General features: G+C 40.9%; 1 protein-coding gene across 7 annotated transcripts in view; it reads left to right on the top strand.

Annotated features, from left to right (window-relative positions):
• Positions 1 to 25,200, top strand: part of OSBPL1A (oxysterol binding protein like 1A) — a 259,348-nt gene that overhangs the window by 154,633 nt on the left and 79,515 nt on the right. For 6 of the 7 annotated variants that reach the window (XM_066352528.1, XM_066352526.1, XM_066352529.1 and 3 more), the window contains one exon: positions 14,715 to 14,871. In XM_066352528.1, the coding sequence (XP_066208625.1) occupies positions 14,715 to 14,871 (157 nt within the window). Of the gene's footprint in view, positions 1 to 11,666; positions 11,812 to 14,714; positions 14,872 to 25,200 lie in introns of those variants that run through there. The other variant, XM_066352531.1, reaches the window with a different exon arrangement.

The raw sequence follows: 25,200 nt of genomic DNA, 5'->3' as shown, positions 1-25,200 counted from the left end.
CCCTGCCCCTGCCCCTGGCCTTGCCCCTGCCCCTGCCCCTGCCCCTGCCTCTGCCCCTGTCCCTGCCCCTGCCCCTGCCCCTGGCCTTGCCCCTGCCCCTGCCCCTGCCCCTGCCTCTGCCCCTGTCCCTGCCCCTGCCCCTGCCCCTGGCCTTGCCCCTGCCCCTGCCCCTGGCCTTGCCCCTGCTCACTCCCAATATCAGACCCCAGAGTTTGCCTCAGTTTCATACATCTTACAATCTGACTCCTGTCTTTTGACCCACTCCCTCTAAAACCCTGATCCCAACATCTGTTTGACCACACCATGACACAGGGGTCCCCAAACTACGGCCCGCAGGCCGCATATGGCCCCCTGAGGCCATTTATCTGGCTCCCGCCGACTTCCAGAAGGGTCACCTCTTTCGTTGATGGTCAGTGAGAGGAGCACATTGACCATCTCATTAGCCAAAAGCAGACCTATAGTTCCCATTGAAATACTGGTCAGTTTGTTGATTTAAATTTACTTGTTCTTTATTTTAAATATTGTATTTGTTCCCGGTTTGGTTTTTTACTTTAAAATAAGATATGTGCAGTGTACATAGGGATTTATTCATAGTTTTTTTTATAGTCTGGTCCTCCAATGGTCTGAGGGACAGTGAACTGGCCCCCTGTGTAAAAAGTTTGGGGAGCCCTGCCATGACATCTACTCCTTCTTTTCACTGTCCCTCGCTGCACTCCTGTCCCCACTTCCTCTTTACAAGGCTTAGATTGTGTGCACCGTATAATCACTCCACTGCCTCTTTCCCCCTGTGCTGTACGCACCTGGCAAACTCCCATTCTGTTGCCCACCCTTCCACGTCAGCCCTCAGCAGACTAGGTCAGCCGGAGACACACCCGAGGCCACACGGGCAGGTCTTGCTTTACGCCCGTGGTTAACTTCTGTTCTGCCCTTTTGCACTCAGCAGTCCTCCTCCATTTTTCTGGTCAGTTCCTTTAACATTTTTCTTTCTTTTATTTTTTTATTGATTTTAGAGAGTAACATTGATTTGTTGTTTTACTTCTTATTTATTATTTATGCATTCATTGGTTGGTTCTTGTATGTGCCCTGACCTGGGATGGAACCAGCAACTTTGACATCACAGGAGGATGCTTTAACCAACTGAGCTACCTGGCCAGGGCTGTCGTCAGTGCCTTTCGCAAATGCTATTTCATACTTACCTCACCTAAAATTTCTAATACCTTCTCCTCTGTTCTGCTGCATTGGAGGACATTATGTCATTGAGCAGCTCCTCGTGTTTCCATTTGAATCAGAGCTCCCACAGACCTGAGTATGTACTCACATACTCTGCCTTCTCGGCTTTATGTTGGTAAATGTTCTGTCCCTAACAGAAGCCAGTTGCTCCGTTTGTGCCTGGCATGGCATAACCTCTGACCTATGTAAGGACATAAACACAGTTCCTTTCCTCTCCCAGGTGATCAGTTATTCCTTGTCCCCATTAGCTGTATTAATTTTAAAAAAATGATGTCTCATAAAAATAACTTTGATCCTATGTCATTTTTTATTATTACTCTTTCCTGAATACCCTCTATTGCTATGTTTATTCTCACCTTTCGCAGCACTTGCTCTTGACTAAGTAGGTCACTGTTGTCGTATACTCTGTTGCCTCGTTGAGTGGTCCTTTCTCATCTTTCTTGATCTTTCACCAGCTCCTGAAGTTGTGGATTACTCCCTCCATCATAAAACACTTACCTTATTTGGCTTCCACTGGCATTTGATTTTATTTCTCTTTCCTGTGTGGTCCTTTTGCATCCTTCCACCTTTAGATATTATAGCATCTGAGGGTGCAGACATTGAACTTCGTTTTCTTCTACACTTCGCTCATTCTTTGTAGAGTGAGGTCTCAGGAACATCAGCGTTAGCATCGCCTGGGAGTGTGTCAGAAATGCAGAACCAGCCAGACCTGTGGTGGCGCAGTGGATAAAGCATTGACCTGGAAATGCTGAGGTCGCCGGTTCGAAACCCTGGGCTTGCCTGGTCAAGGTACATATGGGAGTTGATGCTTCCAGCTCCTCCCCCCCTTCTGTCTCTCCTCTGTCTCTCCCTCTCCTCTCTAAAATAAATTTTAAAAAAAATTAAAAAAAAAAAAAGAAATGCAGAACCGAAGGCCCCATTTAGAACCTAAAGGCAGAGCTGGTGAATAAAAATTCTGCATTTTCCCCTCAAATTCCTAGGTGATTCGTATGGACAGTAAAGCTGGAGCAACGTTGCCTTACACGACCTCGTCTTGTCCCATGCTGTAAATGTTTTCTGTGTCTCCAGCCCCAGCCCTCCCCTGAGGCTCAGACTATGTCTCTCTACTGGGCCTATTCACTTAAATGTCTAATAACATCTCCTAAATGTCTCATATATAAACTGTTCGAAGGAGAACCCCTGACTTCTGCTCACAAGCCTGCCTCCTCTGCAGCCCTCGGTGCTGTCACAGATGGAAGACCCATCTTTCCAGAAGTTTCAGCCAAGCTTGAGAGCCTTGGACCAACCCAACACAGACTGTTCTGTTTTCTTTGTCTCATATCCACATGCAGTCCGTCAGCAAATGCTCTCAGATTCAACTCTGCCTTCAGAATACAGTGGAATCTGACCACGTCTCATAATTCTGCCCTATCACTCAGACCCCGGCCCCTGTCACCTCCCACCTGGGTTTTATGACAGTAGCTTTCTAACTGCTCTCAGCTTGCACCCTTATTTCTGACAGCATTTTAAACATCGCTTTCAGAGGGATCATATTGCATATGAGTCAGTTTGTGTCAGTTCTCCACACAAAACCCTCCGAAGGCTTTTCCTTCTTGGCTGGAGTAGAAACCAAAGTCCTAGAAGATCTGGCCCTCCGCCACCTTTCTGGGATCTGCCTGTGTCATCTGTCTTCTCTTTCTTCTCTCACTCGGACCTCAGTGTTTGTTCTTGAACTTGCCACCCTCAGGCCTTTGCTTCTCATTACGTCCTCTGCCGGGAACGTTCTTATACCCAATTTCCACAGTGCTCACTCCCTCACTTCCAGCGTTTTGCTGCTCAGAGAGACCTTCACTGTGCCATCTTCTGTCCCTTTTTCTTGCCTTTAAAAGGAAATAGCACCTTTCACATAATACATTCATTTGTTTGTTGTTCTCCCACAATTAAAATGCTGTAAGCTCCTGAGAGAGGGGAGGGATGTATTCCTAGCCTTACCAATAGTGCTAGATAGACAAAGGAGGAGTTGCTGAATCAATATTTGCTGGACAAGTTAATGAGTAAGTACTACTAATTGGTACATAAAGAATATTACAGAAATTCAGAGCAGAAGTGGCTATCTGCTTTGAAAAGTTGTAGAAAGAATCAGAAATGACATTCGAGGTGTGTTTTGAGGAGTCAATAGAAAGTTCTCCCACCCAGCAGGTGAGATGGGGAGAGGATATTCTCTGTGGGGAAAAAGCACGTTCAAAAGTAGAGACTGAGTTTTCAGAAACATTGTGAACTGTACCATGACTGGAGCAGGGGAGTGTTTTGGATGCACAGGGGTAGTGATGAGTCGAAGCCAAGAAGGTGGTTCAGGACCAGCTTGTCATGAGTCTTGTTACAAGATTCTGCTCAAGAATGTGAAGTTTAGCATATAGGTAGTAGAGAGACCGCAGATACAAATATGTAGGGTGTTAAAGATTAGTATTTTTTTTTTTTTTAGTAAAAATTTAGAATTTTTGTAATGTGCTTGCATCATACTGAGACTTAAGAATTCAAAGAAAATAAGACATGGTCCCTACTTGGGATTTCACGTTATAGTAGAATATTAGTGTTTTAAGAATAAAGATTGATGTAAGCTGCTAATGCCCTAGTTCCCCGGTCGGCACACCGCTGCTCGCGAGCCACATGCGGCTCTTTGGCCCCTCGAGTGTGGCTCTTCCGCAGAATAGCACGTGCGGGCGCTACCTCGATAAGGAATGTATCTACGTATATAGTTTAAGTTTAAAAAATCTGGCTGGCAAAAGAAATTTCAACCTTTGTACTGTTGATACTTGGTTCTGTCAACTAATGAGTTTGCCGACCATTGTCCTAGGTGAAAGATGACATGAGTTTGAATAAAAGCAGTTTAAGTGAGAATGGGAAGTTCAGCTCTCTCCCTTTATATCTGTGGTGAACGTGTATCCTTCTGACCTTTTCGCAAGAGTCAGAGGCTTCTTTATGGAAGCCTAGTGGACTCTTTTGACTTGATCTTGTATTTGCTTTTAGAGTTTCTCTATGTACCCTAGTGCCATGGTACTTCCTATAGTTGAAATGTTGTACTTGTTTGTGTGATTACTGGGTCCTGTTGGCCTTGCCACTCAACCACACAGTAGTAAATGCTGTGAGGAACTCTGCATCCCTAGCAACTGACGTAGGTTCTGGCACATGCTAGTTCAAACATTTGAGTGAGTGAATTTTTTAAAAAAATTTTAATTTATTGTGTTTACATAGATTCTAGTGTCTCCTCGAATGTTGAGTGAGTGAATTTTTAAGATATACCTTTAAAGCTAAATTGACTGAACTTGAGAACCAGATGATTCTGAAGGATAATAATATCCTTAAACTTCTTGTTTATTAAAAATTCCCATTTGGCCCAAAGTATCTCAAGCTCTGTATCAGGAACAGTCAACCTTTTTATACCTACTGCCCACTTTTGTATCTCTGTTAGTAGTAAATTTTTCTAACTGCCCACCGGTTCCACAGTAATGGTGATTTATAAGATAGGGAAATAACTTTACTTTATAAAATTTATAAAGCAGAGTTACAGCAAGTTAAAGCATATAATAATAATTATTTACCAAGTACTTTATGTTGGATTTTTGCTAAGTTTGGCAGAATAAATCTTTATAAAACAACTTACTATAGTTAAATCTATCTTTTTATTTATACTTTGGTTGCTCCACTACTGCCTACCATGAAAGCTGGAATGCCCACTAGTGGGCGGTAGGGACCAGGTTGACTACCACTGCTCTATATGGTGGAAACTAGACTTGTATCATCATTTGCCCACTGTGAACACCACAAATGTGGAGGTCATTTTTTATCCTTTTCCTTCCTTCCTTCCTTCCTTCCTTCCTTCCTTCCTTCCTTCCTTCCTTCCTTCCTTCCTTCCTTCCTTCCTTCCTTTCTTCCTTCCTTCCTTCCTTCCCTCCCTCCCTCCCTCCCTCCCTCCCTCCCGTTTTCCTAGATTCTAGGGTTGCCCCAAATGCATCCCCCCTCCCCCATATTCCCCTTAACACCTCCCTTGCCCCTCTCCCTACAGCACCATCCCTCCTTCCCTTCAGGTTTATCCCATCCTATCATCCCATTTCCCTCTGTCCTCTTTTCCTCTGGTCCCTTTGATCTCTCCTCTGTCTCAATTCTGTTCCTCAGTTCTCATTGTTCCTTGGATTTCTCAAATGAGTGAGGTCATATGTTTCTTTCTCTGCCTGGCTTATTTCACTTAGCGTAATAGTTTCCAGGTCCACCCATGTTGTTGCAAAAGGTAATATTTCCTTCTTTTTCATAGCCCCATAGTATTCCATTGTATATATGTATCATAGCTTTTTAATCCACTCATCCACTGATGAACACTTGGGTTGTTTCCAGATCTTCGCCATTGTAAACAGTGCTGCCATAAACATGGGGGTACATTTCTTTTTTTTCAGTTGTTGATATGGTGTTCTTAGGGTATATTCCTAAAAGTGGGATGGCTAGGTCAAAAGGCAGATCTCCATACTGTTTTCCACAGTGGCTGCACCAGTCTGCATTCCCACCAGCAGTGCAGGAGGGTTCCCTTTTCTCCACATCCTCGCCAGCACCTATTGTGTGTTGTTTTGTTAATGAGCGCCATTCTGACTAGTGTGAGGTGGTAGCTCATTGTGGTTTTAATTTGCATTTCCAATGACATACTTCAAAGATATAGAACATATATTCCAAAAATTTATATGGAACCAAAAAAGAACATGAACATCAGCAATCTTAAAAAAGAAGAATACTTCCCAATATCAAGTTATACTACAAGGCTATTTTACTCAAAACAGCCTGGTACTGGCATAAGAACAGGCATATAGATCAATGGAACAGAACAGAGAACCCAGAAATAAATCTCCACCTTTATTCTTTTTCTTGACCCTTCCCTTATATCTAGGTATCTACTCTTTCCCCCCTTGTCTCCTTCCCCCAGAATTCACTTCCAGTGCTTTAATTCACTTTCCCCTCTGACCCTACAGACTACGACAGTCCCTTTCTAAGACGTTTCTATGCTTCTATGATGTCTTTGTCCTTGCCAGCCTGTCTTCCACGTTGCATTTTGTCAGTTGAGGGAGGCTGGAAAGTGGCCCCTAAAAGATATGTCCACTTTCTAATCCTGGGACTCTCTAACCTTTTCTTTCTTTTTGAAAAAAGATCTTTGCAGATGTGATTAAGGATTTTGAGATGAAGGGATCATCATGAATTATGTGAATGGGCCCTATATACCCTTACAAGTACCCTTATAAGAGAAAGGAGGAGGAAGATTAGATAGACACAGAGATGGCTGTGTGAGGCGGGAAGCAGACATTAGAGCGATAGGACCACAAGCACAGAAAGGCACAACCAGCAGAGCTGGACAAGACTGGGAGCGTGTGTCTCCCCTTGAGCCCCACAGGGAAGGTGGTCTGGCCAACACTTTAATTTTGGTCTAGAGAAACTGATTTTGGACTTCTGGCCTCTCCAAATTATGAAAGACTAATTTTTGTTGTTTTAAGCCAGCAAGTTCATGGTAATTGTTACAGCGGCCTTGGGCACTAATAACATCAGAGTTAACTATGAAGTCTAAAACTGATCTCACTCCCTAAAAAAAATCTAACCACTCCGCATTACTACAAGTTAAGTCCAAACTCTGTGATCTGGCCCACTTTATTTTGAAATTATATATATATATAACTTTTATACTTGTTTCAGGTGTACAGCATAGTGTTTAGACAATTGCATAATTTACAGTGATTCCCCTGAAAATTCTAGTACCTACCTGGCACCATAAATAGTTATTACAATATTATTGACTATATTTCCTACACTGTACTTTGTTTTACATCCTCTGTTATGTGACTTCTTACGTTCTTCTCCTTTTTCATCCATCCCACTCACTCCCCTTCCCTCTGACAACCACTAGTCTGTTCTCTGTTTCTGTGAGTTTCTTTGTATTTTGTTTATTTATTGTGTTCTTTAGATTCTACATATGAGTGCAACTTTTGGTATTTGTTTTTCTCTGTCTGACTTCACTAAGTATATATAATACCCTCTAGATCCATCCTTGTTGTTGCAAATGGTAAGGTTTCATTTTTTATAGCTGAGTAATATTCCATTGTATGTATGTACTACTTCTTTATCCAGGTGTGATCTGACCCACAGCTCGATAAAAGTTTTTCATCCTTGATTGCAGTTCAAATGTCATCTTTCCTTGGAGACTTATCTTAGGTCGCCTAATAGTAACTTTTTCCACTGTCCCCACAAACGTTTTGTATAAACATATGTTTACTTTTATGTCTTGTACTAGACTAGACTTTGAATACTTGGAGGGCACCAACTATATCTCATTAATCTATCTAAACTTTTTTGGCAACTACCCTTTACCTGGTGTTTGGTAAAGGTTAATTTAGTAAATTGAATCACGTGAAAGTACTTTGTTTTATAACTATGGATGATTCTGTACCTGGTTTTTAGTTCTAGAATGTTTTTCTTTGTGAAGTACATGCATAAGTGACCTTGAAAATAATTTTAAGAATGTCAACAAGACAAATTAGAAAGCTCTGTGGATTTAGTAGTCTAAAATTGATACACAAAAGGTTTCTACAATAGTAGCCCACACAGTATGGTTTGCATAATTCTTCATCCTCGATTACATGTGCAGATTTTGCAAGTTGTAGAAAACAGTAGTAGATTTAATTGCTTGGGGGAACAGCCAATACTTTTAAGAAATTCTGTCATAAACCACACTAGAGCATTTGGCTGATTTTGACCTTGTACATTATTCAGAGAGGATATGTCTAGAATGTCTCTGACTCTTGTTTCTTGGCTGCTGCCAAGATTCTGTTTCAAGTTGTTTTCCTTTCCTTAGTAGATTATTGTAGCAGTCTCTTGGCAGCCCCTTCTGGACTCATCCTGATTTTCAGTTTGCAATTTAAGTGTGGTTGGTTTTATTTATTTTCTTTGTGCTCTTCTTGTTTACAATGTTGTTTTTGAGTTTATGCAGTAGTATCTTAAAGCCAAGTAAAAATTTAGCACTGATATTTTAAGCTTGGGTTACCTTGGGCTACTCTGGACATTTTTAGAACATGCCTAGTTTGTGGGGAACTGTAAACAGAAAAGGTATTAAATTGAGCATGTGTGCCTGACCATTTCCTGTTACCTTCAGTGACGGGGAGGGTCTGTTTGGACATGATCCACAGTTCTTCCACATGTTGCTCCTTTGAACTATTTGTTCTCAAGCTAGTTTTCAAAGGTCATGTTTAAAAAAAAAATGTTTATCAGGATAACTCATAAGAATTGACATGTTTATATCATTAACTTCATGACCTCTTCTTTCAGCCTTTTTTTTTATAGGAAAAACTAAAAAAAACATGCTAGCAGTAGGATCCTCTTAATTCCAAAGTTATTTTTAAACCACTTTATCGAGGTATGATTGACATACAAAAAGCTGTTGATATAACTTGATAAGTTAGCTTTTTTTAAAGTCACTGTAACCCATTCACAGCCATTGACTTTCATTCTATTTGGATGAGAGAGGGGATAGTGTTCAATCTGAAATGTGTTCAAAATAAAGATCTGGGCCACTGGATATTTGTAACATTAAAACAAGCTTTCTATTAATACTAGTGTTTTATATACATTTTTGTATGTGAACATTTTTAAATTTTTTAAAATTGCATTTATATTCAGTATTATCTTTTATTCACTTGGGGTGTGCTGCATAGTGGTTAGGCAGTCGTGCACTTCATGAAATGCACCCCCTGATCGTTTTAGTACTCAGCTGGCAGGTACCTAGTTATACAGTGTTACAAATTTATTCCCTAGGTTGTGCTTTACATCCCTGTGACTGTTTTGTAACTGCCAGTTTGTATCAGTGCTACTGTTTTAACTGAGAAAATAATCAGGCAAAGATTACTGTTTACCTTAAATGCTTGTCAGTAGTCTAGAGCATTTATCTCTTGAAATATTAGTGTTTTTAAGTATTCTTCTGACGTGTTTTTTTTTTCTATAAAATATAGTTGGCAATTAAGCCACTGGAATCCTTTTAGAACTAGATGAGAATAAACTCACAAATTAGTGCATACTAAGTATTCTATTTCCAGTCATTACTCAGGGCTATTACAGATTGTCCTTATTGCCCAGGCCAAGTTCAGTAAAAAATGTAAGGCTATATCATAAATCCCTGTCCCTGTTTTTCACAAGTAGATGAAGTATTCTGAAATTTTGAGTGACTTTATTTATAATAGAAACACAAATGTTTGGGAGGGGGAAATGCAGTGGGAAGTAAAAGAAAAAATGAAAGGATGACTTTTGTCTAAAATCCAGGTATATAGTTAAAAATAAATTTTTTCTGCTGTATTTAAAATCCATCTACATAAAAAGCAGCCAGTTTTGCTTGTCTGCGGTTTCCTTCATCACGGGCATTGAAGTGAGAGATAACAGGACCAGAGTAGGGTCCATGCGTCCAGCATGATAGAACTTTAGCTTTGTCTTGACAAGTTTTTGTTTGCTTGTTTGTTTGAATTTTTTTTATTGTGGCAAAATATACATATTTACCATGGTAACCATTTTTAAGTGCACAGTTCAGTGGCATTAAGTGCAGTCACACTGTTGTGCAACCATCACCACCATCCACCTGCAGAACTTTTTTATCATCCTAAAATGAAACTTTGCACCTATTAAACAATAACTCCCCTATTTTCCCTCTTGTTTGTTTTTAAAGCGTGAGTACGGTGGCCTTCTACTCTTTTTTTTTTTTTTTTTTTTTTTTTTTCTCATTTTTCTGAAGCTGGAAACAGGGAGAGACAGTCAGACAGACTCCCGCATGCGCCCGACCGGGATCCACCCGGCGCGCCCACCAGGGGCGACGCTCTGCCCACCAGGGGGCGATGCTCTGCCCATCCTGGGCGTCGCCATGTTGCGACCAGAGCCACTCTAGCACCTGAGGCAGAGGCCACAGAGCCATCCCCAGCGCCCGGGCCATCCTTGCTCCAATGGAGCCTTGGCTGCAGGAGGGGAAGAGAGAGACAGAGAGGAAAGCGCGGCGGAGGGGTGGAGAAGCAAATGGGCGCTTCTCCTGTGTGCCCTGGCCGGGAATCGAACCCGGGTCCTCCGCACGCTAGGCCGACGCTCTACCGCTGAGCCAACCGGCCAGGGCAGCCTTCTACTCTTAAGAGTGCACTGTACCCACCAAACAGGAGACGGTCACACTTCCCAATATTTTATACTTTCCACTAAGGCGTGTACTGTTCAGTAGTACCTAATAGTAGATAAAATCTTGCCCATTTGATATTCACATATGTGGGCAAAGCTGAAAAACCTGAAGTTTTAGACTGGAACGATCACTTCAGTGAGAGGCACTGAGATCTGTCACTGACTTATTAGTAGAGGGAGGCAGAAAACACTTCATGGGCAGGTTTTCCCTTAATCAGTAAGCCTCCACAGTAGCTGCGGCCTCTTTGGGTTCTTAGGTAAAAATGTTTGAATTTAAATATATCTGGAAGTATAGCTCTCCAAATGAAATGGTTCTGTACTAAGATAGATGGATGTGACCAATGCTATGAAGGCATAGAATTTAAGAACGGCTCCCTGTTGCCCACAGAGTAAGTTCAAACCTTTTCACACAATATATGTTAGACATCTCTCTGTTTCTAGTATTAGAAATAACTGAGCTTTTGTTCTTATGAAACTGAGTTTCTGTCTCATGGGCACTGTAAATCAATGCCACTAATCACATTTCCTTTTCTGCCTCTGAAGCTAAAGGATGCTGAGAGAGAAGTTTATGACTTACCTCTAGCAAGTATACAGAATGTCATGGCATGTACTGGGCTGTCAACCTCATTCCCAGCCTCTTCTTGTATTTCCATTGCCCCATCAATTATATTTTAATTGATCCTCTGTAGTCAGCTTCATGACTGACCCGTAGCTTCATTTCCACCCAGCCACCTCTACCAACCCTCCTTTTTGTGTCTTCCCTCCCATCTTACTGAATACTTTATTCCTCCCATGTTGGGTCATGCTTTTCCCTTTGCTAGGAATAGTTCCTTATTGCAACTCTCTCCTCCATTCCCACTCTAACTCCTTCTTAATTTAGTTCAGTCATCAGTCAGAGTTCTCTCTGAACACCGTGTGCTTCGCTCTGTAAAATTTGCTGACCCCACCTTTGCGGTCTGCTGCCCACATTTAGTCTTTTTTTTTGTTGAACCTAGAAAAATTGACCTCACATGTTCACAAAAACAGTCTACCTCTGCTAGACCATGGACCAGATCTTACCCTTCGAGTCCACCATGCCTTGCACAGGATAAAGGAGGAGAGGATTGTATAAAGCAGTGTCAGAGATGGTGAATGAGTCATAGTAAGAATTGAAAAGTGACCATTGGACTTTGTAGTATGGAGGTAATTGGTGACCTTTGTCAGAGACCTTTAAGGGATAGGGTGGAGTTTGCCTGATTGTTGGGAGCAAAGAGTAAGGATTGGGGAAGGAGAAGTGAAGGATCAGGGAGAAAGAGTAGAAGAGAGAAGGACTTACGAAGGGGGACAGAGAGAGGAAGTCAAGTACTGCCACCCCTAGGAGGACAGGGTGTGAACTAGGTAAGCATGCTGGTCTCCTAATACAGATGAAGGTAGTAGGTCTGGTTTATATTCACTGAGCTGAACTCTGTTTTGAGTTGAAGTCTGTCTTTGCTTCATGGAAGCTCTTGCTGCCTTAGTTCTTCTTGTTTGGTATTTACTATATATCTGCTTTTGGTTAAGAATTTTCTTTTTAAATGGATAAGTCTCTGGCTTATGGTTTGTATTTCTTAAGTAGCAAAGACAATACCCTGTACATGGTGATGTTTGATAAATGCTTGAGGTGTTTCACTAGTGCTGTCTGGTTTTCAGGATGTGGGGGAGGAGAGAATTACCTGCCCTTCTCGGTTCCTTCCGCTGGTCTAATGATTTAATCCATCTGAGATAGATGAACCAAGTTTAATTACATATGGATGAATGGAAGCTCCACATGCCTGAGCCAGAGACCCCACATCCAGGAGAGGTCCAGAGACAGAAAGGAGAAATGAAATATATGTGGTATCCCGAGTGGGGAGTGAGGTCAAGCCCAGGGGCTGCAGAAAGGAGAAAGTCATAAGAGGAGCAGATGTTCAGTAATTAGATATTTGCCCTTCTCTATAGAGAGGCCATAAAAAGTTATCTCTGCAAATAACTCTTGCTTTGGGCAAGTCCCCCAATTTAGATTCTTTTAGGTATTTAGGGGAGAGGCAGAAGTTTCTTTTCCATCAAGCCTGTAGGGTCTTGACTGCCTTCAGCTGAAAATAATCCACATACCAAAGTAGCTCATCTTGGATAGGCTTGGTCTGACCCCCTTCAATGACGCCTAAATTATACAGTAATCATACATTTTAAATCATACTGACCAATACAGGCAAGATTATTTTGTGTGACTCTTTAAATTCTTAGTTTTTTTCATATGAAACAAATTGGCAGTGCAGAAGTGAGGAGACCACCCAGCCTCCACCCCAAGGCTTCTGTCCTCATCTTTTCCTCGGGGTTTCGCTCCTGCAGCTCTCGCTCTGGGCAGCGGCTCTCGCTCTGGGCAGCGCCTCTCCCTCTGGGCAGCGCCTCCCCCTCTGGGCAGCGGCTCCCCCTCTGGGCAGCGGCTCCCCCTCTGGGCAGCGCCTCTCCCTCTGAGCAGCGGCTCCCCCTCTGAGCAGCGCCTCTCTCCCCTCCGCCGGAGTGCTCTTCTCATTTTTTAAATCTCTGTCTGTGATTGAACCTCTCCTCGGTAGCCTTGGCTGACACCGTCTGCCCACACTGGACAGTGCACTCATCCCCCCTCCGCCTCCCTGTGCTCTGGGACGAACCTGTCGCAGTCCTGCTCTCGTTTGGACCGTTATCTGTTGACCCAAACCAGACTGGTTTTTCTTTGAGGCAGAGTAAAGTTATTTGGCTTATAGTTTAGATTTAGGAAATGGTTACCTGATTTTTTTTTGGTCTTAGCATTATGTTAAAAGCGTTTTTCCATTTTATTAAATTGTTTTCGTAAATGTAATTTGAACAATTGCTTATTTAATCTAAAGGAAAGACTGTCCCCTTGTTATTGGCGATGCAGCTTGCCTTTATTTTTTTTTCCAATAAAATATTGTAACTACCTGTCAAAATGGACAATGAAATATACCTCTCTGTATTTATTAAAATATCTGTTTGTTATAAGGTACAGGACAGAACAAAGCTGTATTTTTAATTCTTGTAGTGTTGTATATACGAAAATAAAAATAACTTTATCAGCATGAACAGTCTTTCTGTAGGTGACTTACACTAACTACAGGGTTCAGAGTTCAGAGCGCAAGGAGTGTTGTCCACCTTGCAACTGGGCTTGTCCAGCAGTTGTTACTAACCAATCTAATGTGATAAGTATAAAGTTCCGTGACTTTGGGTGAATTATAAAGTGCATTGTGGGGGAAAAGGAAGTACCAAACACTTTTATTTCCTGAAAATTTTGGCCATTATGCATATGATCAAAAATGTATTTAAGAAAGTTTGCTTGAATGTGTCTAGGAGTGCTTTCTAGAGCTGAAGATGGTTGAGTGTATAGTCATCTGCATAAGGGAAGTTAGATGTTACCTCTTTAATAAAAACTTAGGAACCACTTCAAGAGAGATTGAGTGACTGCTGCTTGAGCTGAAATATATATATAGACAAGGAGTCAGAAACCTAGGTGCACATCCTGTTTCACCCACTCACAAACCAGGAAACCATTAGCATTCTTGTTAACTTCATATTCCTGCCTCATAGTCACCAAAGCACCCTGGAGAAGCTAAAAGGAGGTGAAGAAGGTGACCGAGCCTGAGAATTATAACAGTGTACAAAAATAGTTGTCTTCTACTCACAAACAGGCAGATGGCTCCACTTGGAAGACACAGCCAATTTGGAACATGGCATTTTCATCCTAAAAATGCCTGCCCAATAATTCGACTTTGTATGGACACTTCTGGCTTTAGCTCTTGAGGATTTAAGTAATATCTTACTAGAGGAAGTATTTTTTAATGACCTTTGTTTTCGTGCCTATATTGTCAGATGTCATTTATGCTTCTCTAAAGCACAGCTACACTAGCTTTTTCTTGATAATAAATTTTTTTAAGTTGAATGCTTTTTTGTAAGTTATGCTTAAGATGCTTTGAGAGGGAAGATCAAATTAGAAATTTGGGGAGGAGCTACTGGATATGATTTCTTAAAAGAATTTGATACTCTTTGGAAATCTCTTTTAATGGAGAAAATCTGTTTAATTGTAAGTTGGTATGAACCTGTATCTGTTTTATATGTCCACCTTAGCCTTATTGGGTGCAGGTTCTCTGAAATCCATGAGGAGGTAGTTAACGGATGGGCTGTCCAAGAACAAAGTAGGCTGCTTAAGTTTCAAAGCCTAATGCATTAAGGGAGATACACATTGTTACCAAAGCCAACTTCAGTTCGTTGACTGTGAACCTTCTCTGCCACAGATTCCGAGTCCGAACGGTCCCTGAGTAGATTGGAAGCAGTGACAGCACGCTCCTTTGAAGAGGAAGAAGAGCATCTGAGCAGTAGAAAATACAAAATGTCTGAAGAAAAAGACTGCGGTGGGGGTGATGCCCTCTCCAATGGCATCAAAAAACACAGGTAGGAGAGCCCTTAACAGTCACCATTGCTGACTTTTTCTTTATTATCAAGCCCATTTGAGTTCTTTAAAGGTATGCCTTCTCTTCTTCCCCACCCTTTGTTGTATATTTATATTGCTGTGTCACCGCAAAGAAATGATTTAGTTTAAGTACTTTGTCCATTTAAGAGAAGACCATCACCTGTAATTGTAGGAACAAAGCACAAAGCTTGGTTTTTATCAGCGTGGTTTCGGGGGAACATAAATCTTTCAGTTGGCGATTTAGAAGGGTTATTCAGAACTCCCTATTGAATGTGATGCTGGGTTCCGTTTTTCATCATACATCTTTTATGACTTTGCCTCCCAATGCTATTTTAGTTTCTCGTCATTTGATCTTCCTGTTGGTTTTATTAAGAATGGGTGGTAATATTGCCTGCCTGTTGATTCAGTTTAGTTACATTTTAACAAAGACTTTTATTAAGACCCAGGGATTGTTGAACATGTCCATTTTGTACTAATAACATTAGGATCTTTTTCTTCCCTTGATGATTTAGTCCTAGAGATGGTCCCAAATTAATGAGAGTTAATTTATTGAGAGTTCTCCAGTTTCAGCACAAAGGTACAGACACAGTGGGGTGTGTGCATGCTGGTATTCATAGAGTAACATATTGATCAAATTATCAGTAAAGGCTAGATCCTGTTGTCATTGTAAAAAGCGCTAAGGTAAAAAGTTATTAAAGGTCAATTTCTACAAGGTAATCTTTTGTTTAATATTGGTAAATTGTGCAACTTGAACCCTTTTTCTGTGCCATGATTCTGGCCACAGTTGATCTCAATTATTCTACTGGAAAAATACAACATATTCCTTCTGATTTATGTGTATTTGCCCTTGTTAACAAAATGTCTCATTTTGTACTTAATTCGAAAAGATCAGGGAGTTTAGGTAACAAATTAGATAAAACCAGAGATTTATTTTGTTCAGTAAGATGATGTCCTCTAACCAGGGTTATCGATGGTTGTCTTTTGATGGCATTTCTTGTTTCAAATCACGTGGCTAGCAATGTGTTTTCCTGATTCCCTTTGCAGTTACAGTCAGCTCCTCTGGGGATCCAGGGATAAGTATTGAGCAGGCCATGAAATACCTAACAGGAAACCTGGCAGGTCTGTCAATCTCTAAAGAGAAGATGACCGTTAACGATTTAAAACAGTGGTAGTCAACCTGGTTCCTACCGCCCACTAGTGGGCATTCCAGCTTTCATGGTGGGCGGTAGAGGAGCAACCAAAGTATAAATAAAAAAATAGATTTAACTATAGTAAGTTGTTTTATAAAGATTTATTATGCCAAACTTAGCAAAAATCTGACATATAAGTACTTGGTAAATAATTATTATTATATGCTTTAACTTGCTGTAACTCTGCTTTATAAATTTTATAAAGTAAAGTGACTTCCCTACTTTATAAATCACCATTACTATGGAACCAGTGGGCGGTTAGAAAATTTTACTACTAACAGAGATACCAAAGTGGGCGGTAGGTGTAAAAAGGTTGACTACTCCTGATTTAAGACATACATCATGACAGTAAAGTGAGAACACAGGTAGAATCTTTGGACTGTTCACAGAAGCATACAAACGTTGATATAACTGTGAAACGTCAGGAGGAGTACTGTGCTTAAATGCTGTTATAGCCTTTGGCTGGAAGGGTATGTCTCTGCTTTTTACGGCCCACTGGCCCTTTTGTATGTGTGCTTACTCAAAACAGTTTTTTTGCATTTGAAAGAAATTTATTATACTATGTTTGTGTATTCTGTGTTCTGTCTTAGCCCAAACCCGGAATGGTACAGATGTGTACAGAAAGTTAAGATGCAATTGTTCAAAAAATGAAATCAGAACATGTCACTAAGGAAGACTGCAAAGAAATACAACTAGATAGTGACCTCGCCAGAAAAGTTAAACTGATAAACAGAATGCAGTTTCTTAAGCCTATAAATGTAAAAAACAGTCCTCAGTTATTTAAAGGAAAAGAGATCATTTTAGGAAATTGTTGGCAAATATGTATGTAGAAAACATAATTTCTTATTTTAAAAGGTAGCAGTTATAGGAACTTTTTATTGTAAAGCCTGTCTTTTTTTTCCATGGAGTTCTTCTCTAACTAAATGAACAGCATATGACACACATGATTTACAAGTTTCGTTTTAGAAAATAGGTGGGGTATTCAGTGTTATCAAACCTTTCTTGCCTGCATCTTGAATTGCATTATGAGTAATTTGTGTTTATAATGGGCAATTATTAATATTAAGAGTAATTAAGAGTTAATAGTGATTTTGGTGATGTTTTAGAAAAGCAGATGTATATTGCTATTTGGGGATTGGTTTGAAGTAACTATGAAATCATTTGAAGTTTTCTGTTATATCTTTAATGTGAAATTTGTATTTAACCTTGTCATATATTTGTGTTTTTTTAATATTGAAAAATAATTTATTTATCATTTACTTAACTTGCCCATGAAAACCTTACATTTTCTTTTCATCTCATATCACTTAGGGGATATATACACTTAGATTTAGGAAGAGAAATGGGAAGAATATGGATTATAAATTTAAAAGCGAGACATTAATATTTTAAAACAAAACAAAGAGAAGATGTACAAGTTATAGTTCATGTGGACAGTGTTAAATCATGGCTTAACTAATTTGCTTATAAAATAGAACAAGGGTTTTCAACCATTTTTGGTTTTTTAGCCATGGAATCAGTTGTGCAATAGAAATTTAGTGTGTTCACTATTAATAATCTCTGCCACCTTGAAGATTGATGACATTTCCCATAGAGGGATCCCCTCGCCCCTCCCCAGTCTCCTGCTACAGTGGGAATCACCATAGCTACCTCCTGTCTTTGCCATCGGAAACGCTTCAGCTTGACTTGCTGTAGTACGCAGCATAGAAACAACGAGTTTCCTCCATGTGTGACATCATAAGCCATTCCAAACCATGTTTCTGCTTCTGTTAGTGTTAGCGCACACAGAGTACCTAAGAGAGTACCTGCCACTCGGGAAGTACTCGGTATAAATGTCCCTTTCTCCTCAAAGACAGTGCTTTGGCCTGCTCTGAAGACCCTTCCACCCAGTTATCATAGGATGACATCATGGGGTGCACTTTGCAAACCTCAGGCTGAAAGAAACATAACCTGTAGGGCATTCTGTCATACTAACTTAATGTTAAAATAAGGCACACTATACTAGTTGAGTTTATTTCTATGATGTTAAAAGTATAAGTATTATGGAATTTTAATTCATCCCATGATATCAGGGGTCAGGAACCTTTTTGGCTGAGAGAGCCATGCATGCCACATATTTTAAAATGTAATTCCATGAGAGCCATACAATGGTCTGTGTACGTTAAGCATTATCCAATAAAAATTTGGTGTTGTCCCAGAGGACAGCTGTGATTGGCTCCAGCCACCCGCAATCATGAACATGAGCAGTAGGAAATGAATGGATTGTAATACATGAGAATGTTTTATACTTTTAACATTATTATTTTTTTATTAAAGATTTGTCTGCAAGCCAGATGCAGCCATCAAAAGAGTTACATCTGGTTCGCGAGCCATAGGTTCCCAACCCCTGCATTATATAATTACCAACAAATTGATTCTTCTGTTAACTAAATGGGTAACGTAAGTCTTTTTCTTTTTTTTTTTTTTTTTTGACAGAGACAGAGTCAGAGAGAGGGACAGACAGACAGGAAGGGAAAGAGATGAGAAGCATTAATCCATTGTGGCACCTTAGTTGTTCACTGATTGCTTTCTCATATGTGCCTTGCCTGGGGAGGGGTACAGCAAAGTGAGTGAACCTTGGCTCAAGCCATACGGTCATGTCTGTGACCCCCATGCTCAAGCCAGTGACCCCTTGCTCAAGCTGGTGAGCCTGTGCTCATGCTGGCAACCTCGGGGTTTCGAACCTGAGTCATCCATGTCCCAGTCCGATGCTCTATCCACTGCGCAACCACCCGGTCAGGCAAGTCATCTCTTAAGAGTTTGGGCTGAATAATCTGTGAGTTCTCTTCTCAGTCTAAAAATCCTGTGATTGCAAACTGCATTCATGGAAGATGGTTTTTCTACCCTATCGAAGTTTTAGAAAACTTCCCCAATGTGTCTTAGTATTATTAAGCCTGGGGAGAAAGCCGTGTTTTACTCACTCTGAACTATTGATATGCTGTGTACTCTCCTAGCCAGTGACAGTCACTACAGAGTTGTGCATGGCATTGGGCTTTTAGGTTAGTTCTAGAGACATACAAACAAAGAATTTATTTAAGTCCTAGAACCAAAAAGACTGCAGAGCTGGAGAACATACAAAATGAATGCTCCAGAGTATACACTGACTTGCTCTGTGGGAAGCGAGCCTGCATCGGGCTGTAGGCAGGTGTGTATTTACGGGGCTTCTTGTGCATCGCGGCTGTGTTTCAGAGGGTCAGCACTCTATTCTTTTTTTTTTTTTTTTTGTATTTTTCTGAAGCTGGAAACGGGGAGAGACAGTCAGACAGACTCCCGCATGCGCCCGACCGGGATCCACCCGGCACGCCCACCAGGGGCGAAGCTCTGCCCACCAGGGGGCGATGCTCTGCCCCTCCGGGGCGTCGCTTTGCCGCGACCAGAGCCACTCTAGCGCCTGAGGCAGAGGCCAAGGAGCCATCCCCAGCGCCCGGGCCATCCCCGCTCCAATGGAGCCCCGGCTGCAGGAGGGGAAGAGAGAGACAGAGAGGAAGGGGGGGTGGAGAAGCAAATGGGCGCTTCTCCTATGTGCCCTGGCCGGGAATCGAACCCGGGTCCCCCGCACGCCAGGCCGACGCTCTACCGCTGAGCCAACCGGCCAGGGCCAACACTCTATTCTTGCACCTAATTTATTAAGTTTATTCTGAGCTCTAATCTTTTAACTTGTTTGCTTTGACCTAAACTGTTGTATTTGGTAAAGATCATGATATTCATACCGTCATGTTACTGGATAGAGTGTAGTCTGAAGATACTAATAGGGAACGGATTAGTCAGAATTTGAAATGTTGGGTTCACGTTACGATTCTATAAATGGTGTTCAAATGTTATTCACTGTATTAACGGCACTAGTAGAGGAGGAACCCATATGATCATCCAAATGGATAAAGAAAAAAACATTCAATGAGATTAAACAGTCATTTACGATTAATACCTTAACAAACCACAAGTAGAAGAGAACCTCTTTAATCTGGTTAGAAGCTACCACAAACAAATGATTTGATAATGAGATATTAACCCTTTGAGTTGTACGAATGTTCATGTATATCCTCGTGCCTCCTGACCATCCAGAGTACATTCATTTTAAAAATGTGTAAGGCAACATTAAAAAAAGGCAAATGTACGTTCTTGTTTCCATAAATTGGTTATCAAACAAACATTATTTTAAGTTAATAAAACTGTAACTGGAATCAATTTCATTTTTTGAAAAAAACTTACTACTCATAGTTAAAAACAGTTCTTATAATATCAGGACTAAGACAAGAATGCTTGCTGTTATCTTTTCTATGCAGCATTATTTGGAGGCCATAGAGACAACAAACCCACAAAATTTAGAAATAAGTAAAACTGTAAGGCCTGACCAATGGTGGGTAGAGCATTAACCTGGGATGCTGAGGTCCCAGATTTGAAACCCCGAGATCACCACTGGCTTGAGCGTGAGTTCATCAGTCTTGAGCACAGGGTCACTGGGTTGAGTGTGGGATCATCAACCTGATCACGAGGTTGCTGGCTTGAGCCCAACGGCTGTTGGCTTGAGCCCAACGGCTGCTGGCTGGAAGCCCATGGTTGCTGGCTTGAGCAAGGCATCTCTGGCTCAGCTGGGAGCCCTCCTGTCAAGGCACGTCTGAGAGGCAATCAGTGAACAACTTACATGCTGCAACGAGTTGATGCTTCTCATCTCTCTCCCGTCTTCGCGCTCTCTCACTTAAAAAAAAATTTTTTTTTAATATTAAGTATTTACAGGCAAGTGAATTTATATGCACCGTCAACAAGCAGAAACTGTAGTTAAAATGGGAGGGGGATATTTGGAGTTGTTAAAAAGTCACTGAATAAATCTTATTGAAAAAATATGTATTATAATAAACTTATGGAAAAACAAAACTTACTGAGAAGAAAACTCATTGTTATAAGGCCAATTAAGGAATTCAGGTTGATCTGCCATTAGGGTAGCTTTTCTTTGTTAACAATGTAAAACAAAATGTTTAAAACTTATTTGTAAATAGTAAAAATTGATCTCCAATAAAAATAAAATTTTTGTCAAATTATCAGTCATCTCAATGTAATCTTAATTAACATTGCCATGTCCTTTTTTTTGGAAGTTGAGAAATGGATTCTGAAATACGTAATGAAGCACAGAGGTTTTTGAAGAGCCGAGACGCTGCTCGGAAACCAGGCTGGGGGGAGGGGAGACCGCATTGACCCCGCCGACTGTCACAGTGGAGTATGTATCTTCTGTGCAGACGTGTGCTGGAGGCACTGACCTGTGGAATGGAAGTAAAAGGTCCGAAGGCCCGCACATAACGAAACCTGGTGTGTGTAACAGAGGTAGCTCATAGATCGGTGTGGGAGAAAATGGATTGTTAGGTAGATGGTTCTGGGACAGCCATTTACTATGGGAAGAAAGAAGGAAATCATCCCTATTTCATATACATGAATATTAAATTCTAGAAGAATGAAACACCTAAATGCAAAAGGGCAAAACAAACCTTTAGAAGAAAATGTAAAATAATTTGGGAGGATTTCTTGCAACAGAAAAATGATCGAGCTTGTTTTTATCTGATGCTCATTAATGCACTTGTACTTGATGTATTTACTTGAGTGGAAAGCCTCCTATTCTTCAGTAAATGTGGCAGGAAGAATCTCAGAGGTTTGCTTTGCTGAGACGGTAGAATGATAGATTAGGACTGCAGATGGCTGCTTAGTTTACCCTTCATGTATCCTTCATTGACTGCTTGAAAATTGAATTGCTAGGTAGCCAAATAACAGCTGTCTTCTGTGTGTGAGGAGTTCATACAAAGAACATACTGACAAGTTGAAGTCAAAGAAATTGACAATATAAGCCCAGGCAATGTTTTTCTAAGATATATGGAGAAAATGATGTTGGGTAAATAACAATTATTCACCCAATCTTCATACAGATATGGAGAAAATTTTTTGGTTGCAGCCTTAATTAGGTCAGGGCATAGGGTTAGTAATGAGTCACCCCACCCAAAGGTCCTCTGGTGCCATGGGAAGAAAAATAATACCCTTGTCCATTAAGACATGGAGTAACTTCCTATTGTCATGTTGTAACCAGGGTCACTTAAGCAGGAGTCCAGATACATCTCTGATTATAATTATTTTTTTTTAAGTGAGAGGAAAGGAGATAGACTCCTGCATGTGCCCTGTCCAGGATCCACCCAACAACTCTGTCTGAGGCTGATGCCAGAATCAACCAAGCCATCTTCAGCGCCTGAGGCCAATGCTCAGACCAGTCGAACCATTCTCAGTGCCTGAGGTTGACGCTCGAACCGGTTGAGCCACTGGCTGCTAGAAGGGAAGAGGGAGAGAAGCAGATGGTCTTTTCTCCTATGTGCCCTGACCAGGGATCAAACCCAAGATGTCTGCATGCCAGCCAAGGTGCTGTCCACTGAGCCAACTGATCAGGACCACGTTTCTGATTTTTAAAGGACCCCAGAGTCATGGGAGAAAGCAAGAGTCCTGCCCAGAGTTAGTCTGATAGGGCCTGTGGGCTAGAGGAAACAGTGGTTCCAAGGACACAGTGAGTCTGTGGTCTCACCCTACTCCCTGCCCTAGAGTACTTATTTGCTCTGGGAAGTAGAGCACTGTTATTTAAAAAGAAAAAGAAAAAAAGGTACAATTAGAAGCTTACGCAGCTCTATTGTGAGGCTTATTTCTTTAGTAGCCTGTCTCCGTGGCCGAGAGAAGAGCAGTAGAGATAGAGGAGAAGCGAGAAGCTTGAGGAGGAGCAGTAGAGGAAGATGCTGGATGTGTTCAAGGAAGTAGAGGTTGGCTGGGGGTACTGCTGCCCGTGGTGTAGACGGACTGCGGCAGTCCTGAAACTAGATGTCTGTCATCAGAGGGCAGCGGAGATTGGACACCCAGGACAGGTTGCCAGGTTGGATGGTAGCGAAAGCAGAGGAATAAAAGCCAGCAGGCCACTCAGATTACGTGAGACATCCATCTCCTACAAAAACTCATTTGGAGATGTCTCAAGAAGTGCCAACTCGGCAGGCAGGGGCTAGATATCAGCAAAAAAGGGTTCAAATGCGAAAACCTTATCTAGGACTACCAGCTGGCAGGCTGTGCGGTTACTTGGGGGAATGTCTGGAAGGGGGATAAAGGTAGTATGAATCTAGGTTGATGGTGATTATTGCCATAAAACCAGGCTGTCTTGCTGAATTTATTGCCAGGGAAGTAAAAAAATCTCTTAGATATCTTCCCATAGAATCCACCTCTTCCTGCCTTAGTTTAAGCAGCCGGAAGAGGGATTGCTCTTTCCAAAGCAAAGGCTGAGGCTCACAGGGCCCACAGGCCCAGCTCCTGGTCCTGCCCGTGACCCCGAAACACCAGTCTGGGCTCGGGACTCGGGAAAAACACAAAGTCACTCCAGGTCTAGAGTTCTGTAAACAAATGATGGTGCGATAACCCTTGCACCTGACTAAGGACTAATTGTTCTAGAGCAATGATACTGTGAGCAAATGAGAGCAATTTTCTAGGGCATCCATAATATCAATATATAAAGCTGAAAAAAAGACCAAATAGCTAATGAATTTATGTTGTTTGCCTAGAGAATGAAGAAAAGCGAATATATTTTTAGGCATATAATCCCATTTTAAAAACTTTATTATGGAAATTTTCAAGCATACAAATAGAACAATACAATAAATCCTTTATACCTATCACTCATCTTCAACATTATCATGCACCGCATTTCATCTACAGACCTTTCCCCTCTCCCACTCCCCTATAAAATTATAATATATCAAATATAAGATATATTGTTTCATCTATAATTACTTCAGTATGTATCTGTAGAACACTGGGACTCTGATTTGCTAAAACCATAGTATCATTATCACACCTAAAAAATAGTGTTTTAATTGTGGTATTCAGATTCCTCTGATTCTCTCATAAATGTCACTTAGTAATTGGATCTGAAATGTTACTTAATAAAAACATCTAGAAGGCCCACATATTGCATTGGGTTTATAGGTCTCTGAAATCTGTTTTAATCTCTAGATTTCTTCTCCTCTTCCCCATTTTGTTCTTGCCATTTATTTGTGGGAGAAAGCTGGTCATTTGTCCTGTGCAATAATTCAGTCTGAATATTGCTTGTTGAATTCCTATGGTGTCATGTAGCATATTCTTTCACTCCTGAATTTCTGTAAATTGATGAATTTGTACATGTATATATCGTATATAAACATACATATGTGCATATATAAGGTCTACCGGAAAGTTCTGTCCGTTTTGGAATAAAACAAAATACAAATTTTTCTTACTGTCAATAAACTTTATTAAATAATATAATTGCCATTATTATTAATGATTTCTTGCCAGCATGAGGGCAATTTGTATATCCCATTTTTGAAAAATGTTTTATCTTTTGATGCGAAAAATTGAACCAGTGCTTGTTTGATATCTTCTTCATTTTTGAATTTTTTGCCCTTCAAACAATTTTGTAAGGACAAAAACAAGTGATAGTCGGAGGGTGCTAAGTCCAGGGAATATGATCGATGCGACAGACATGCTTCTGTAGCATTTCTTCCTTGTTGAAATTTGTAAAAATTACAGTGGCGTAAATGAACTTTATCAGTAGCCATGGGTACACTATCACTTCACACATAAGACTAACGTGAATCAACTTTGTTTTAGTTAATTTGCTACATCAGTATGTATACATTAAGTGATAAAAATAGGCACACATGCGCCAAATAAACATGTGCTTACGTGTTGAAACTTGTGATAGAAATGGACAGAACTTTCCGGTAGACCATATATATATTACACACACACACACACAGGTATGAATGTATGAACTCAACCCAGATTTAGATTTGAATTGTTTGGCACAAAATAATTCATGGGCACACATACCATCCATCCTGTTACATCCATTAAAGTTGTATGCTGTCTGGTTTTTCTTCATTTTGTAATGTTGAGATTGATTCCTGGATCAGGCATTGTCAGTCTAACACATCCATGTCTTTGAACCTAATGTTGATCAGTGTCTACATCAGGGGTCTCCAAACTTTTTACACAGGGGGCCAGTTCACTGTCCCTCAGACCATTGGAGGGCTGCCAAAT

This window comes from Saccopteryx leptura, chromosome 11, assembly GCF_036850995.1.
Source record: "Saccopteryx leptura isolate mSacLep1 chromosome 11, mSacLep1_pri_phased_curated, whole genome shotgun sequence".
Lineage (NCBI taxonomy): Eukaryota > Metazoa > Chordata > Mammalia > Chiroptera > Emballonuridae > Saccopteryx > Saccopteryx leptura.
The sequence above is the reverse complement of the archived record's forward strand: the minus strand, read 5'-3'. Positions and strand labels throughout refer to the sequence as shown.